The following is a 15954-nucleotide window of genomic DNA, read 5'->3' as shown; positions in this document are numbered from 1 at the left end:
GGTATAAAACAAGGATTTGCTTCTAATTATTTCCCCCTCCCTTATCTATTGACCCTTCCAGCTGCTATGCCACTTTCTCTCATTCCTTTACAGTAAAACTTGTCAAAATTATCCTCTCTGCTTGATGTTTCTGCTTTCTTCCATCCTATTTGTTGGCACACTCCAATCTGGCGTCTACTCCCCCCCCCATCTCATTAAGTTATAATTTACATATAACATGTTTAAGGTGTACAACATAATGATATATGTATATATAGTGAAATGATTACCAAAATAAGTTTAGTTATCACCCATGACTTCACATAGTTACAATTTTTCTCTTGTGATAAGACCTTTTTTAAGTAAATTCTGCCCAACGTGGGGCTTGAACTCACAACCCCGAGATCAAGAGACTCATGCTCTACTGATTGAACCAGCCAGGTACCCTATTTTTCTTGTGATAAGAACTTTGCAGCTCTATGTTTTTAGCAATTTTCAAATACACAATGCAGAATTGTTAAGTATAGCCACTATGCTGTAGATTACATCCCCAGAACTTATTATCTTATAATTGGAAGTTTATACCTTTTGACCACCTTTACCCATTTTGGCTTCTATCTTTCATACTTTACTAACATTGTTCAGGTCACCTTGGTGGCTCAGTCAGTTGAGCAACTGACTCGATTTCAGCCCTTGCAGTTTATGAGATCCAGCTCCACTTCAGGCTGGGCTCTGTGCTGACAGTGCAGAGCTTGCTTGTGATCCTCTCTCTGCTCCTCCCCTGCTCATGCGCGCGCGCGCGCTCTCTCTCTCTCTCTCTCTCTCTCTCTCTCTCTCTGTCTCTCTCTCTGAAAATAAACGTTTAAAAAATAAATAAGGGGCACCTGGGTGGTTCAGTCAGTTAAGCATCTGACTGCAGCTCAGGTCATGATCTCACGGTTCACAAGTTTGAGCCCTGTATCAGGCTCTGTGTTGACAGCTCGGAGCCTGAAGCCTGTTTTGGATTCTGTGTCTTCCTCTCTTTCTGCCCCTCCCCCACCCATGCTCGCACGCGCTCGCTCTCTCTCTCTCTCTCTAAAATATTAGAAAAAAATTTTTTAAGTAAGATGAATAAATAAAACTGTACTTGTCAGGTTCTCCATTGAATTCTGTGCTGCCAAATCCAGTGGTTGTCCTCACACAGGTGAGCACTTCCTCTATTAAATTATTAAATACTTGTTTAACTTCCTAAAAACCATTTTCCTCTAGTTTGCTTCCTTTTCTCCTGTGCTTTTCCTTCTCATGCTATAATGGTAACTAAACTTGACCTACACAGTTCTGTGTAGGTAATATCCAGTCCCAGGGCTTTAGATACCATCTGTGTGCTTATAACATCTTAATTCATGTATCTAGCCTGTTAGTTTCCCCTGAACCTCAGATTGCCTATTTGAACTCTCATTTGGAATATCCAATAATTATCTCAGTCTTTGCCATTTCGTTTAATGGTACAAACATCTATCCTGTTATTCAGGCCAAAAAACCCAGGAATCGTCTTAATTTCTTTTTTCTTCACTCCCTGCATCTAATCAAAAGGCAGACTTCTTGACGTGTGGTCTTCAAAATATATGCCAGTCTAATCACTGGGGAAATAAAGTCAAAGAACAAATGATTCCTGCCCTTCCAAAAGTTTATAATAGACTGGCAAACTAATTAGCAATTAAGTGCAGTTAGTAGGTATTAACAATAGTAACAGAAGTAAACATGGGAACATTGAGGAGGGGCATTTACATCAGAATCAATAAGGATAGGGAATTAGACTTCTTAGGGTAAGTGATGTATGAGCTAATTTTTGAGCTCATGGAAGCAGGCAAAAGCCATTGTTAAGAGAACTGTATTTTTGAAGGCAAGTACTGTTACAGTACAGACTAATTAGCTGGGGCTCCTCATGTGTGGCTGTACTAATGTTCTTTTGAGGATTATTAGACCAGAGGAATAGACAGGGGCCAGATCATGAAGGGTGCTAAGCTAGGGGTTGAAGTGTATTCTGAAAGATAGAAAATTCTAGGCATATACTGCTAGTGTAGGAAGCTGGAAAGTTAAGGACAGATCCTGAATTTAAACAGGAATTAGTTGACAGTACTTTTGAGGACATCAAGGCAAAGGACTAGAGGGATCACTTTGGAAATAGTATAGCTATAGAAGATGAGTTACAGAAGAAAGATCCAAGAAAGGCAGACCAGTTAAGAGACATAGTGTCCAGGTGAATTGAGGAGGGTCTATACTAAGGAAGTGGCCCTATTTTGGATCAGATTGGATTTTAGAAATAGGACTCAACATACCAGTTTTGCTACTATGTGATATTGAGCAAAAAAATCCTGTTTACTTAAATGTAGGTAAAGGTATTGTTTATTTGCATTTGTTAGATTTAAGCTTCCTATGCCAGGAAGTGATCCAAAATAGATGGATTGATATTCTAGTATTATTTCATTTGAACATAAAAAAAGAGAATTGAGGGGCACCTGGGTGGTATGGTCGATTAAGTGTCCAACTTTGTCACAGGTCGCGATCTCCTGGTCTGTGGATCTGAGCCCTGTGTCGGGTTTTGTGCTGACAGCTCAGAGCCTGGAACCAGCTTTGGATTCTGTGTCTCCCTCTCTCTCTGCCCTTCCCCCACTCATGCTCTGTCTCTGTCTCTCTCTCAAAAACAAACATTAAAAAAATTAAAAAGACAATTGGTTAACATTTTACATCCAATTATTTTACTGCCAAAATGGTAGTGTAGACAATGTAGTCTAATGGTTATGGCTCTATAAATAGATTGTTCAAATCCTAGTTCTGTCTCAGTAATTCTTCATCTTGGGCCAGTTTCTTAACTTTTCTGTGTATCTTTTTTTCCTCATCTTTAAATAGGCAGTGCTGTAATAACATCTGCCTCAAGCATACATGCTATTATTTGTTTAAAGAGAACATAGATGTGGTTTCAACAAAAATAAGTGTGATTTCAACAAAAAAGTGATATTACTGGCTGTTTCAAGGAAGGGAGACAGGTTAACTTGGGGACAGGTGTGAGAGGAAGGCTTTTCCCTATCAATTTACTACATCTTTTGAACTTTGATCCATATGAACATGTTACCAGCTCAAAAATAAGTTAAAAGTTTGGAATAGTAGTTACATTACACAGCTGTAAGGATTAAATAAGTGAATACATGCAGAGTCCTTAGAATACTTTCTGGAATATAATCAACAATAGTAATGTTAGCTGTCATCAAGATCATTATTATTAGCAATGACGCTGGGATTTGAAAGTATTAAATACACTGTGCCTCTGTTTGTTGTAATCAGGAAAAATGGAGCGGAACCCTATAATGAACTTTGATTAATAAGCACCTATAATGGAGCTTTGATTAGGACAAGAGTTTGTTTACAGGTGAAAAAAGCTCAGGTGGTTCTGCTAAACTCCTAATTGTATTCCTCTTCTTCATAACACTCCATCCCAGTCACTGTACCAACATGTTCGTGCACATGGACAGCCCATTATCTTCTCTTCCCTGTTAAAAAAGAGAAACACTTCTCTACTTTCTCTCTACTTTCAAGAAACACAACTGTCAAGCGTCAAATAACTAAAAGGTAAAGTGGGCCAAAGGCCGCTATGCATAGGGAAAGGTCATTTCTGCAAGTAACACTGTAGGAAACCTGATGATCGGATGAGGCGGAAGTTGGTCTCAGGATCTACTTATGCTCTTAACATTATTGAGCATCCTCACATCCCTCCTCCTCCTGAACTGGAGCCGCCCTCAGTACAGAGATACAGTCTTTTAGTGCAGTGTTTTCCAGTGACAAGTTGTAATCTTAGTGGGTCATCGCATTGGTTTCCTGAGGCTGCCATAACAAATTACCACAAACATGGTGGCTTAAAATAATAGAATTCTCTCACAGATTTGGAGGCCAGAGGTCTGAAATCAAGTGGCAGTGGGGCTGTATTCCTTCCAAGAGCTCTAGGAAAGAATCTGTTCTTTACCTTTCCAGCTTCTGGTGGCTGTAGGTGTTCTTTGGCTTGTGGCCACATCACTCCAATCTCAGCTTCCACATGCCTCCATTACTTCTTTTCTCTTGCCTATCTCAAATCTCTCTCTCTGCATTCCTCTTATAAGAGGACTTGCCATTGAATTTAGGACCTACCCAGATGATCCAGGATGATGTCCTCATTTCAAGATCCTTAATTACATCTGCAAGACCCCTTCTTTAAATAAATTAGTAGTCACAGGTTCTAGGGATTAAGATGTGGACATATCAAGGCACCTGCATGGCTCAGTCAGTTAAGCAACCAACCCTTGATTTCCGCTCAAGTTGTGATCTCACAGTTCATGAGTTTGAACCCCAGATTGGGCTTCATACTGTCAGATGCTATCAGCACGGAGCCTGCTTGGGATTCTCTCTCTCCCTCTCTCTCTCTGCCCCTCCCCGGCTCACACTCTCACTCTCAAAATGAATAAACAACAACAACAAAAAAAGATGTGGACATATCTTTTGGGAGCCACCATTCAAGACATTGCAGTAATAAAATCATGTTAGTGCACTGAGAAATTTTTTAATGAAATAAGAAAAGTATCGGTCATAGTATAGTATTTAGTGAAATTTTTATGTAGATCATATTTATGTGTGTACACTAGGTTACCATGTAAAATATGTTTCTTACTGGGAGTCTTGGTTTCACAAGTTTGAAAGCCACTACCTAATATTACTGCATTATTTCACAGGTAAAGAAGTGGTGCAAAGGAATTTATGTAACATGCTGAGATCACATAGATCATAGAACTGGCATTTTTTTCCTACTATACCACGCTGCCTTTAACTCTGTCTTGGATTGCCTTTCAGATGATTGTGTACTTCCTTCATTTTTCTCTATGCTTAACTCATCTTTTCTTGTTCCTTTTATTTTATTATGAAAAGTTTCAAACCTATACAAGTAGATAGAGTATATATAATGGACTCCCATGTACCCATCACCCAGCTTCAACAGTTATCACCTCGTGGCTTCTTTCATCCAAATCCCCGTTCATCCTCTCCCCAATCCACCCCACCCCCATGTTATTTTGAGATAAATTCCAGGTCATATCATTTCATCTATAAATATTTCAGTTTATATCTCTAAAAGTATGTGGTTTTAACATAAGCACTGCACTATTATCACACCTTAAAGAAGTAAACATTACTTCTGTAATCCTATTAAATATGCAATTGTCCAAATTTCCAATTTTTTCGTAATTATAGTAAATAGTATGAGTGGATACTTGATAGACAATTTGTTGCTTGAATCAGGATCCATATAAGGCTCACATTATACAATTGGTTGATAAATTTTTTTAAGGTTTTCTTAATCTACGGATTCCTCCTTCCATCTCTTACCATCCCTACCTGCCATAAAATTTATGTGCAAGAAACGGAGTTCTTTGTCCTGTAGTATTTCCCACATCTGGATTTTGTTGATTACATCCCTATATTGTCCTCTAGCAAGTTCCTCTGTCCTCTGTATTTTTGTAAATTGCTTGCCTCATCTTTATTAAGCTTTCAATTTATATAGACTGGACATATTCCCTAATATGTATTCTGTACATTTTCTAAACAGATTCCAGGAAATACTTGTTTTGTCCTTTTTCTTATTTTTTCACTATTTTTAACTGTATTTTCATACTGCCCAGAAACTTTTGCCATTTTCTGTATTTTTAATCATCCAAAAAGCTATAATTTTTTTCAGTAATCCTCTGAAAATTTAATTCAGAGTTAACATTTAAGATTCTTAACTCATCAAATATATACACCTCATTCATTCACACTACATAGTCCCTATAAAAACCTTTAACTTGATCCAAACATCACATTCTACCATTGTAGCGATTGTAGGTTCACAAGGAGATTTTACAGTACTGATTCTGTTTTGGGGATCAACAGAGAACACCTACTGAGCAGCAGGATGGAGGGATAAGAACAAAGATTTCAAAGTTTAATAGATTTAGGCTTGAATCCTAGCTTCCTCATTACTAACTGTAACATTGCGCAAATTACTTCTCTGAGTCTGATTCCTTTTTTGTAAAAAAGCAATGATGATGGCAGTTAAAATCCTAATTCCTTAATTTGGTATACAAAGCTTTCAATGGTCTGATCCTTACCTTTCTAATCTTTTCTTCCTCCATCAACACTGACCTGAAACTCTCTTCCCCCTACACACACACACACATACACACATGCATGTATGTACGCACATACCCAGTGCCTTCTATGACTTCCCTTTTGTAATCTCATTTATGATACCTTCAACACCCCTCTTTCTCTTTCACTTGGCTGATTCCTTTTTTTTTTTTTTTTAAGATTTTATTTTTAAGTAATCTCTACACCCAACTTGGGGCTCTTACTTAAAACCCCGAAATCAAGTTGCATGCTCTACCCACTGAACCAGCCAGGTGCCCTCGACTACCTTATTCAGAGCAGGCATCCCCTACCTCTAGAGTCCCACACCAACACCCCTTTGTGTGCGTCTCTGTGTTCCTCAGAGCACTGTATCTGTATCTATATCATATTGCACCCATCCCACAGTATTGTTTCAGTCTTTGTGCTCTCAAAAAACCTTGTGAATGAATCCACCATGGTGTTCACCATGTAGTGCTTGAATGTTTTGTCTCACCTCCACTAGACTGTATATTCCTTAAAGACCAGAGCATATAGTCCTCATTCTTTTGTCTTCTTCTAGCATGTGTTCCAGTCACATGCTTAATCTTACTGAATGAATGCTAATAGTGTCTGTTGTATACTATGATGAAACATTTTTATACCTTATTTTATCTACCTCTAACATTCCAAGATTCAATGAGATATCATGTTTTTTTGTACTTCATATATTCTCAGTAAAAATGTTAACTCTCTTTTTCTGAATTTTAGGATACAGCTTCTTTTTCTGAATTTTAGGACGCAGTATTTCTGTGAAGTACTTCCTAACCCCTTTCTTGCTTTTGTTTGTTGCCTTCCTTCTGTTCCCATAGTTCCTTATTCATACCATAGTCCTATTCGGTATATATGTACCTCTATTATACTATAGTAGACTGAAGTCACTAAGGGTAAAAATGGTCTCATTTCTGTTTTCCCAGGGCCCAAGACAGGCCCTAACTGGCACAGAGGGAGGGCCATATAAATATTGAAGGAGACACTAATTTGCATTTTTCTAGAGCATCCAACTGCTAGAGATCGATAAATGTATATACACTGTGAGGACTTTCTTGATTATTGTTCCATTCTACTCTCTTTATTTTTCCTTCAGGATTCATGTCATGTTCTCAGCGAAGGTACTCCCTCCAGCCCATCCCAGAGAGGAGAATTCCAAACCGATACTTAGGCCAGCCCAGCCCCTTCACACACCCACACCTCCTTAGGCCAGGTAAGCCCTTTTAACCATAAATCTCTCTCTTTAGATGCTTTATTTAGAACTGTGCTGTCCAATAGATTTTTTTTTGCAGCAGCAGTGTAAATGTTCTAGGTCTATGCTGCCCAATATAGTAACCACTAGCCACAAGTGGCTATTATATACTTATAATGGTGCTAGTGCAACTGAGAAACTAAATTTTTTATTTTATTTTTATTTTTATTAACTTAATTTTAAACTTAAAAAGGTATGTGTGGTTGTTGGTACGGTGTTGACATCGCTATCTAGAGCAATAAATATAAGTCTTACAATTCACAATTATCCATGAAAAGTATGTAAACCATAATGCTTTAAAAGTTATATTACTTTCTAAGACAGTTGCAAGAACTGTATTCAAATGATTGATTCCTTGTGAACTGCTGTGTTAAAGACATTTGAGAAAACATGTTTTTCTTGAGTGCCCAGTGGGCTCAGTTGGTGGCGCGTGCAACTCTTGATCTTGGAGTCGTGAGTTCAAGCCCCACATTGGGCTTGGAGCCTACTTAGAGAAATGAAAGAAAGAAAACGTGTTTTTCTTCAAAGTACTAAATGTTCATTTACTTTTGTTTAACAAAAATATTGCTGTATAGGTTACACTAGATTTCCAGATTTGATTTTCACAGCTTTGGGAGGTGATAACAGTGACAAAAAGGCAGTTAAGGGATGAACTGTGGTGAATGAAAATCATCACAAAAAGGTAAGTAGGGTAAAACCAAATGCTTTGTAGAAAAAGCAGTCAGGTTTTCAAGGGAAATTAATCATTGCTTCTGTCATGGGAAGGTAAATCTGTATTTACTTTGTGAGCATATGTACTAAGAATCTAAATTGCCTTTAGAAATATGTTACTCTTTCACTGTCTCCACTCAGTGAATGATACCAGTGTGTCTCTCAGTGAGGGCTTCCTTTTGCTGATTCTTCATCAGACTGGAATTCCTGCTGGGAAATCGGCTGAGACTCAGGAAATGCAGCTCACCACTGAAACACACAAGAAATCAGAGTTTTTCAAAGCTGTAAGGTAAGCTTAATAGCAATCCAGTTAGTATTAACTTAAGTATTTCTCTAATCTGTCAACCTACCTGTAGCTTCAATTTTTTTAAAAGGAAATAGAATTGGCATTAAGTTTTACCAGCTTTGAAAATTACTGATTTCTCGTGGTGAGATATTTTTACATGGTGAGCTGCATTTTCTAGGCCTTGAAACTAGTAATTATATTGTCAAGATGATGGCCTCTGTGTCTTAAACAGTTGGCTATTGTATGTTATGTGCATGATAACTATATAAAAAATGATTATGAATAAAAATACATATACACATTCATACATATACATATGTTCTTTTCAGCTATGGAGGGAAAAGGGATGCCTGTCTTAATTTTTACTCTTCTGGACATAGGATTTTAGATATTGGGCTAAGAAGGAATAGAATTTTAACTTTTTTTTTAATGTTTATTTATTTTTGAGAGAGACAGAGACAGAATGTGAGTGGGTTAGGGGCAGAGAGAGAGGGAGACAAAGAATTCGAAGCAGACTCCAGGCTCTGAGCTGTCAGCACAGAGCCCGATGCGGGGCTCAAACCCACAAGCCATTAGATCATGACCTGAGCCGAAGTCGGACGCTCAACAGACTGAGCCACCCAGGTGCCCCAGAAGGAATAGAATTTTAAAACAGAATCATCAGGATTAAAGAAACCAGATATACAATTTCTGGAGGCGAAAACCATATAAGTATCCAAAGTATTAATCATTTGTCTTTTTCCATGTAGATATGGAAGTGGTAAAATGGTTATGGAGTGGAGAAAGAGTAAATTATTAAGAAAAATTAAAAAGGGATATAATACTTTTTTAAAAATTTCTTTCACAGAGCCAGTCTGTTAGTTTAGAGCGTGAAATTATATCCTCCGCTACTTGGTTTGCTTCTAAAAATTTCATGTTTGGCGTAGCTATTTTCCTAGTACTTATAAGTACTTAAAACTTTTGGAAAACACCTCAGTCCCTTCTCTAATTATTACACAAGGTATATATAGAAAAACTAGAGAATACAGATAAAATACAGAATACAGATAAAATTTTTTTTAATTACTCAAAATCCCTCCACTCATAGAAAACCGCTATTGAGATTTTGGCATATATATCTTTCTAGACTTATTTCTCATATAGGTGTGTGTGTGTGTGCATGTGTGTATGTATACACACGTGTACACATTCTATACCAATCAATTATTTCCTTAAAATAAATTCTTAGAAATGAAATTCCTGGGTTGGCTCTTTCTGAATGTTGGGGAGCTATTTCCTCTGGGTTTCTCCTGGCTATATCTACCTAAGTTTGCTGAAGCAAGAGTAACCTGGAAAATATTCAGCAGAATGGCTCAGAGATAAAGGAATTCTGCCCTAGTTATGCTACTACTGCTTGAGATAGAAATAAAAAATCAGATTTCCCCAAGTCCTGGTGATCTCTAAAACTTATTTCCTTAAAGAAATCAGCATTGTAGACGATTGATTGATTGAATGATTGATTTTTAAGTAATCTCTACTCCCAATGTGGGGCTCAAACTCACGACCCCAAGATCAAGAGTTGCATGCTCTACTGACTGAGCTAGCCAGGCACCCCCTCTCCCCCATTTCTTTTTTAACATTGCCATCCTGGTGCTAAGGACTGTGTCTGTAGAGCCAGAAAATGTCAATTCATCCACCTTGATCACTAAAATGCCCTCCACTTATCACCCAAGCCAGAAAAAATGATTCCATGAAGGAAGGCAAATGACACAGTTATGAACTGTGAATCTACTTTTTATAATATTTGTGTGAGAAAGTTCTCTGACATTGCCACAAGAGCAACGCAGTCATTAGAATAGCAAGGTGTTCAACTCACATAAACACTGCAATTTATCAGAGAATAGGAAGAATTACTGCCAAATGAAGCATTATTTCCAAGAACATGTATTTCTAACATTGTTACATTCCTAGACACAATAATTTTGGATATGTAATATAGTTTGTAGCGCCTTAAGAAAGGGCTCTTATTTAGAGAGTTTGGCTTATCAGAATGACTTGTCTGGCATATCCAGAACTGGTTATTGGTTTTCTTTCAACTACAACAGTGAACAGATCCATTGGGAAGTATTCAACTGTATGGCCCACAATTTGGGAAAATGCTTTTACCATTTACCTGATTGTCCCTTATCAACTATGATGGCTGAGACTATACAGTTATTGTCAAGTATTTTGTTAAGTAATATTTAAAATGATGAAAAGAGTGGTTCTAGAGTGAGTGCTAGATAATAATTCCTGAATCTTCTTCCCTTAGAAGCCTCCAAACCAATTAGGTATCCATCTTTCAGTCATGGTTTAGTTGTAGTTCTGCCTTGAGCAAGGGGTATGTTTTGGTTTTTTTTTTTTTAAGTTTTGATAAAATGGTTGACTTTAAAAGATCAAGATTTATTTTGGTGGGGTGAGATTTTTATACTATTTAAAAGATTAAAATATATGTTCAAGAAATGATGGAAATTAAAAATGGTCTGAATCTGCCTAGACCATTGAGTGAGTTTTTTCAAAATATAAATACATACTAGGATCCCATAGACTTACTGAATCTCAAGGGAAGGGCTTAGGCCCTATGTTTTGAAGAGCTCCCTGGGTGTTTCTGATGCACACCACCTGCCTAATGGGCACTCATTAGATGGGTGCGTGAGATGCCTAAAGCCAGATCTTTGGCCACAGGCCGTATTTTGAAGCGGAGTGTATCATTACTTTTCTTATGTCCTCATCCCCAAACACTCAGTTCTTAAATTTATTCATATCTTTGAGAGAAAGAGGGACAGAGCGTGAGCAGGGGAGGGGCAGAGAGAGAGGGAGACACACAATCTGAAGCAGGCTCCAGGCTCTGAGCTGTCAGCACAGGGCCCGACGCAGGCCTTGAACCCATGAACCATGAGATCATGACCTGGGCTGAAGTTGGATGATTAACCAACTGAGCCACCCAGACGTCCAAATTTATTCATATCTTTATCATCACCACCATCACACATTTACTGAATGATCTCTTTGTATTTATGTAGCCATTTCAAAACACTGTTTATACGTTATGTCTGATAAGCAGAATAGTAGTATAAAAACATTTTATATTCTAGAGCTTCTAAATTTAAGTTCAGGGCCTACTTTTTCATAGATATTTTACCATGAAGTGTACCTGTTTTTATAAAGTAACATATTTTCTTTTCTCACTTCCTGTGTACCTCTGGAATTTTAAAAATAACGATATATTCGTATTGATTATTCATTTTCCCTTTGTCTTCATCTTCTGAAGTAGAGTTTTTGTTTTTTTTTTTTTTTTACATCCAAGTTAGTTAGCATATAGTGCAATAATGATTTCAGGAGTAGAATCCAGTGATTCATCCCCTACATATAACACCCAGTGCTCATCCCAACAAGTGTCCTCCTTAATGCCTCTTGCCCATTTAGCCCATCCCACCACCCAGAACCCCTCCAGCAACCCTCAGTTTGTTCTCTGTATTTAAGAGTCTCTTATGGTTTTTGTTCCCCTCCCTGTTTTTATATTATTTTTGCTTTCCTTCCTTTATGTTCATCTGTTTTGTATCTTAAATTCCTCATATGAATGAAATCATATATTTGTCTTTCTCTGACTAACTTCACTTAGCATAATCTTCTGAAGTAGATTTTAATGCAAAATAAAGACCAGAGTATTTACATATATAAATTTACAGGTGAATAAACCTATATATTTAACCTATATGTATATGTTGATTACTCATTCCAAAGTACCATTATACAGATAGCTAGCTCATAGAAATTCCATAAACAGCCATCTAGTACAGAATTATAGAGTATTTCCGTTTTTTAATGCTGGGAGAAAAAAAATTTTGAATTATAATAATGTTCCTGCAGCTTAAATACTGGTACATTAAGAATAAATGACTTTTCTGTTTCTCTTTAACCTTTGTGCATATTTCTCATTCATATCGAGAAATTCTCTGAAGTAAAGATTAGCAAGAATCTGCCCTAGACAAGAATCAGGAATTTTCTAAAGAATTGAATAATAAAAAGCTTCTGAATCACTTGTGAATGATAAGACTCATTCTTTTTTTTTTTTTTTTAAGTTTTCATTTATTTATTTTGAGATAGAGCAGGTGAGGGGTAGAGAGAGAGGGAGAGAGAGAATCCCAAATAGGCTCCCATGAACTGAGAGATCATGACCTTAGCCAAGATCAAGAGTTGGACACTTAACCAACTCAGCCACCCCGGCTCCCGGAGACTCATTCTTAATTGTGTGAGAAAGCCAAAGACTTTCAGGGCTTCAATCTAAAAATTACTTTGATAGAGATAGTAGTTGTCCGTGTAAATTTTACTCTTCCAAGGTCCTACTTGGCTTTGGATTACCAGGATGACAACATCTTTAAGTGTAAATTCTTTATGGTAATAATTGTAACTAATATTTATATAGTGCTTACCGTTCTGAGTATTTTATTATTTAATCCTCCTGACAACTTTGAGAAGTAGTTGCTTTTATTATCTCCATTTGACAAATGAGAAAACTGAGTCATAAAGCAGTTTGGTAGCTCTCCCCAAGTCACTCAGTAAGTTGTTAAGCCAGGATTCCAGTTTATAAAACTCTGACTGTTGAGTCCACACTTAACCACAAAATAGTACAAAACATTTGTACCAAAGAATACTATCTGGAATTTCTGAAAAGTCTATCTTTGTCATGATATTTTTAATAAGATTAAATTCAACTGAGGGAAGTCTTAGTCTAAAAAGTATTTCAAGTTTAGAGAGTGGTATACTTTTTTTTTAATGTGGTAAAATTTACATATAATGAATTGCACAGATCTTAGATATGCGCATCAGTGAGGTTTTTAAAAATTTTTTTAGTGTGTATTTATTTTTGAGAGACAGAGAAAGAGGCAGAGTGTGAGTGGGGGAGGGGCAGAGAGAGAGGGAGACACAGAATCTGAAGCAGGCTCCAGGCTCTGAGCTGTCACCACAGGGCCCAACTCAGGGCTCGAACCCACGGACTGCGAGATCATGACCTCATGAGCCGAGGTTGGATGCTTAACTGACTGTGCCATCCAGGTGCCCCACAATTCAGTAGATGATGTGGAGAACAAAGGCAAAAGAAAAAATTAAACTTCTTTACAACTTACAGTCCATTGACAAGTACATGAGAGAAGGCAGAGTGACCTTCCTTGAGGAGCTTGCCGGAATGTTAAATTTTTGCTAGAGGCAAAAGGCAACCTTAGCTTGACATTAGCCCAACCTCCAGGATCCTTTATCTCCACACCACCCCTCATCCCCGCCCTACAAGATGTGTTTTAGCAATCCTTCTCTAAGTCTATGGCCCACTGTTATACATCTGAAGGATCTCATGTCTGAGGTTTTACTAAACAGTAATAAATGACCTTTTCCTAATAGCCCCTCAAGGTCCTGGAAACCTTGCTTCAAAATTCCTTAGAGACTTACACTACCCCTAGCCCCCTCTCATCACAACCCCAGTGCAGCTCTTTCTGCCCATGGGTTCTGTCCCTGTGGTTTAATAAAACCACCCTTTTGCACTGAAGACATCTCAAGAATTCTTTCTTGACAGGTCACTCCCTGACCCCAACATTTCAGATCAGTAGGCCCCAATATAACCCACACACCCCAGTCAAGATATAGAACGTTTTCATCACCCTAGAAAATTTTCTCACACCCCCTCTTGTCTGTTTCCACTTCCATCCTTAACCATTGCTCTGGTTTCTATCAACATGGATTGTTTTGCCTATTCTTGGAATCATACGGTACGTACCTTTTCTGTCTAGCTTGTGTTGCTCAATATATGCAAATAAAATCTAGGGTATTTTTTATTGTTTATTTGGTCATTTCATTTTTTCAGAGAGGTCTGTGTTTTACTTTAAAGAAAACATTACCTTTTTTTTTAACCCCCATTCTCCACCTATATAGAGATCATTTTATAAACTACTTTCTTGTAGACAATAAAAACTACCTTATATTAAACAATTCATTTTAAGGATGCAGTTTCAAAATCAAACCATGTTAAAATACTAATCTAGTTACTTTTAGGAAATAATTAAAATACATACCTAGATTGTAACAAACACCTGCATTTTCCCATCCATTTTCAGTCTTTATAAAACTTTCTTCTTAGGGGTTTCTGCTTGGCTGATTAAATATGAAGAATATTTTTCTTATTCTCGTGAGAAGTCCAATCCTAAATGTCCTGGAAGAGCTTTTCTTCTTGGTTGCAGAGTCTCTGAACTGATTGTAAGACTTTGCTATTTGCAGAGTCCAGATTACGAACTGTAGGCATTTGATTGGTAAATAAACTTGTTAGAATAGCCCCTCTATCCTTAATTGACTCAAGGTGATAAAGTACTAACTTTGTTCTTTGCTATGTTCCAATTTGACAAAGTTACCAGAGTGTCTATTCAGACAGTTTTATCAGATGAAATTCAGGCCAGATTGACCATTACAATGGTTAATTCTATGATCAAAGGCCATAATAACTGCCAGGTTTACCTCTAGGGTTAAAGTTCATTGCTTTATTACCCCCCCTTTTTTTCCTCCTTCGAATGATAAGAAAAGATACCTTTTTTACTTGGATAATTTTCTGTCACAACCAAAGAGTTCTTTTTTACTTTGAGATTTCAAAAGTGTGGAAGCATTTAGTTAATGGTCACTCCATAGTGTTGATGATTCATAAACTTGGGAAAATGTAGCCCGTGTTTTAAATGTTTCTCATGTAGTCATTTGTATGAAATTGGATTCAGGAAGATGAATGCCTTGAAGGGAGTAAAAGATAGTTTTCTAATCCCGTTTTGATTTCCAAATAATTGTATCTTTTTTAGAAGTTATTTTCCAATATATTTATATATGTGCTTTGTTATTAATGAGAATGAGAGAGGGGCGCCTGGGTGGCGCAGTCGGTTAAGCGTCCGACTTCAGCCAGGTCACGATCTCGCGGTCCGTGAGTTCGAGCCCCGCGTCAGGCTCTGGGCTGATGGCTCAGAGCCTGGAGCCTGTTTCCGATTCTGTGTCTCCCTCTCTCTCTGCCCCTCCCCCGTTCATGCTCTGTCTCTCTCTGTCCCAAAAATAAATAAACGTTTGAAAAAAAAATTTTTTTTTTAAAAAATGAGAATGAGAGAGAACACATATATTAAGGTCGTTAAAATTGTGAATTTTCTTATTTTCCAAATTAAAAAAAACCCACAAAATGAATTGATTTTTAATTTAGTTTTATTACATGGACAGTAGCTGTGAAGAAACCAAAAGCAAAGCAAACCAAAAGGAAAGGGAAAAAGGAGAAGACAAAAGGAAAGGTCGGATGATCTATCAATTATAATCAGCCTCTGCTTTTATATGAGTATCTACTGCTTGGGTAAACTGGGAAGTTTCCAATGTTGGGTAACAGTGGCAGACTTAACATACGTAATTACCAATCAGATAGTTCTGGCACAAAGGTCAGAATTCTGCCCAAAAGCCCTAGAGAACTCTTAGCCAGCTTAATCCAGGGGAAAAAGAAATGCACTATGAGGGG

The 15954-nt window shown here is 37.4% G+C and overlaps 1 protein-coding gene across 5 annotated transcripts in view; it reads left to right on the top strand.

The window, feature by feature from the left end:
- XPNPEP3 (X-prolyl aminopeptidase 3) overlaps positions 1-15954 on the top strand; it is a 74970-nt gene that overhangs the window by 9318 nt on the left and 49698 nt on the right. For 2 of the 5 annotated variants that reach the window (XM_040490733.1, XM_040490732.1), the window contains exon 2: positions 7268-7384. In XM_040490733.1, coding sequence (XP_040346667.1) covers positions 7268-7384 — 117 coding nt within the window. Of the gene's footprint in view, positions 1-1078; positions 1163-7267; positions 7385-8275; positions 8424-15954 lie in introns of those variants that run through there. The other 3 variants (XM_040490734.1, XM_040490736.1, XM_040490735.1) reach the window with 3 other exon arrangements.

Source organism: Herpailurus yagouaroundi, unplaced genomic scaffold, assembly GCF_014898765.1.
Source record: "Herpailurus yagouaroundi ecotype Mexico unplaced genomic scaffold, PumYag 182, whole genome shotgun sequence".
Taxonomy (NCBI): domain Eukaryota; kingdom Metazoa; phylum Chordata; class Mammalia; order Carnivora; family Felidae; genus Herpailurus; species Herpailurus yagouaroundi.
The sequence above is the reverse complement of the archived record's forward strand: the minus strand, read 5'-3'. Positions and strand labels throughout refer to the sequence as shown.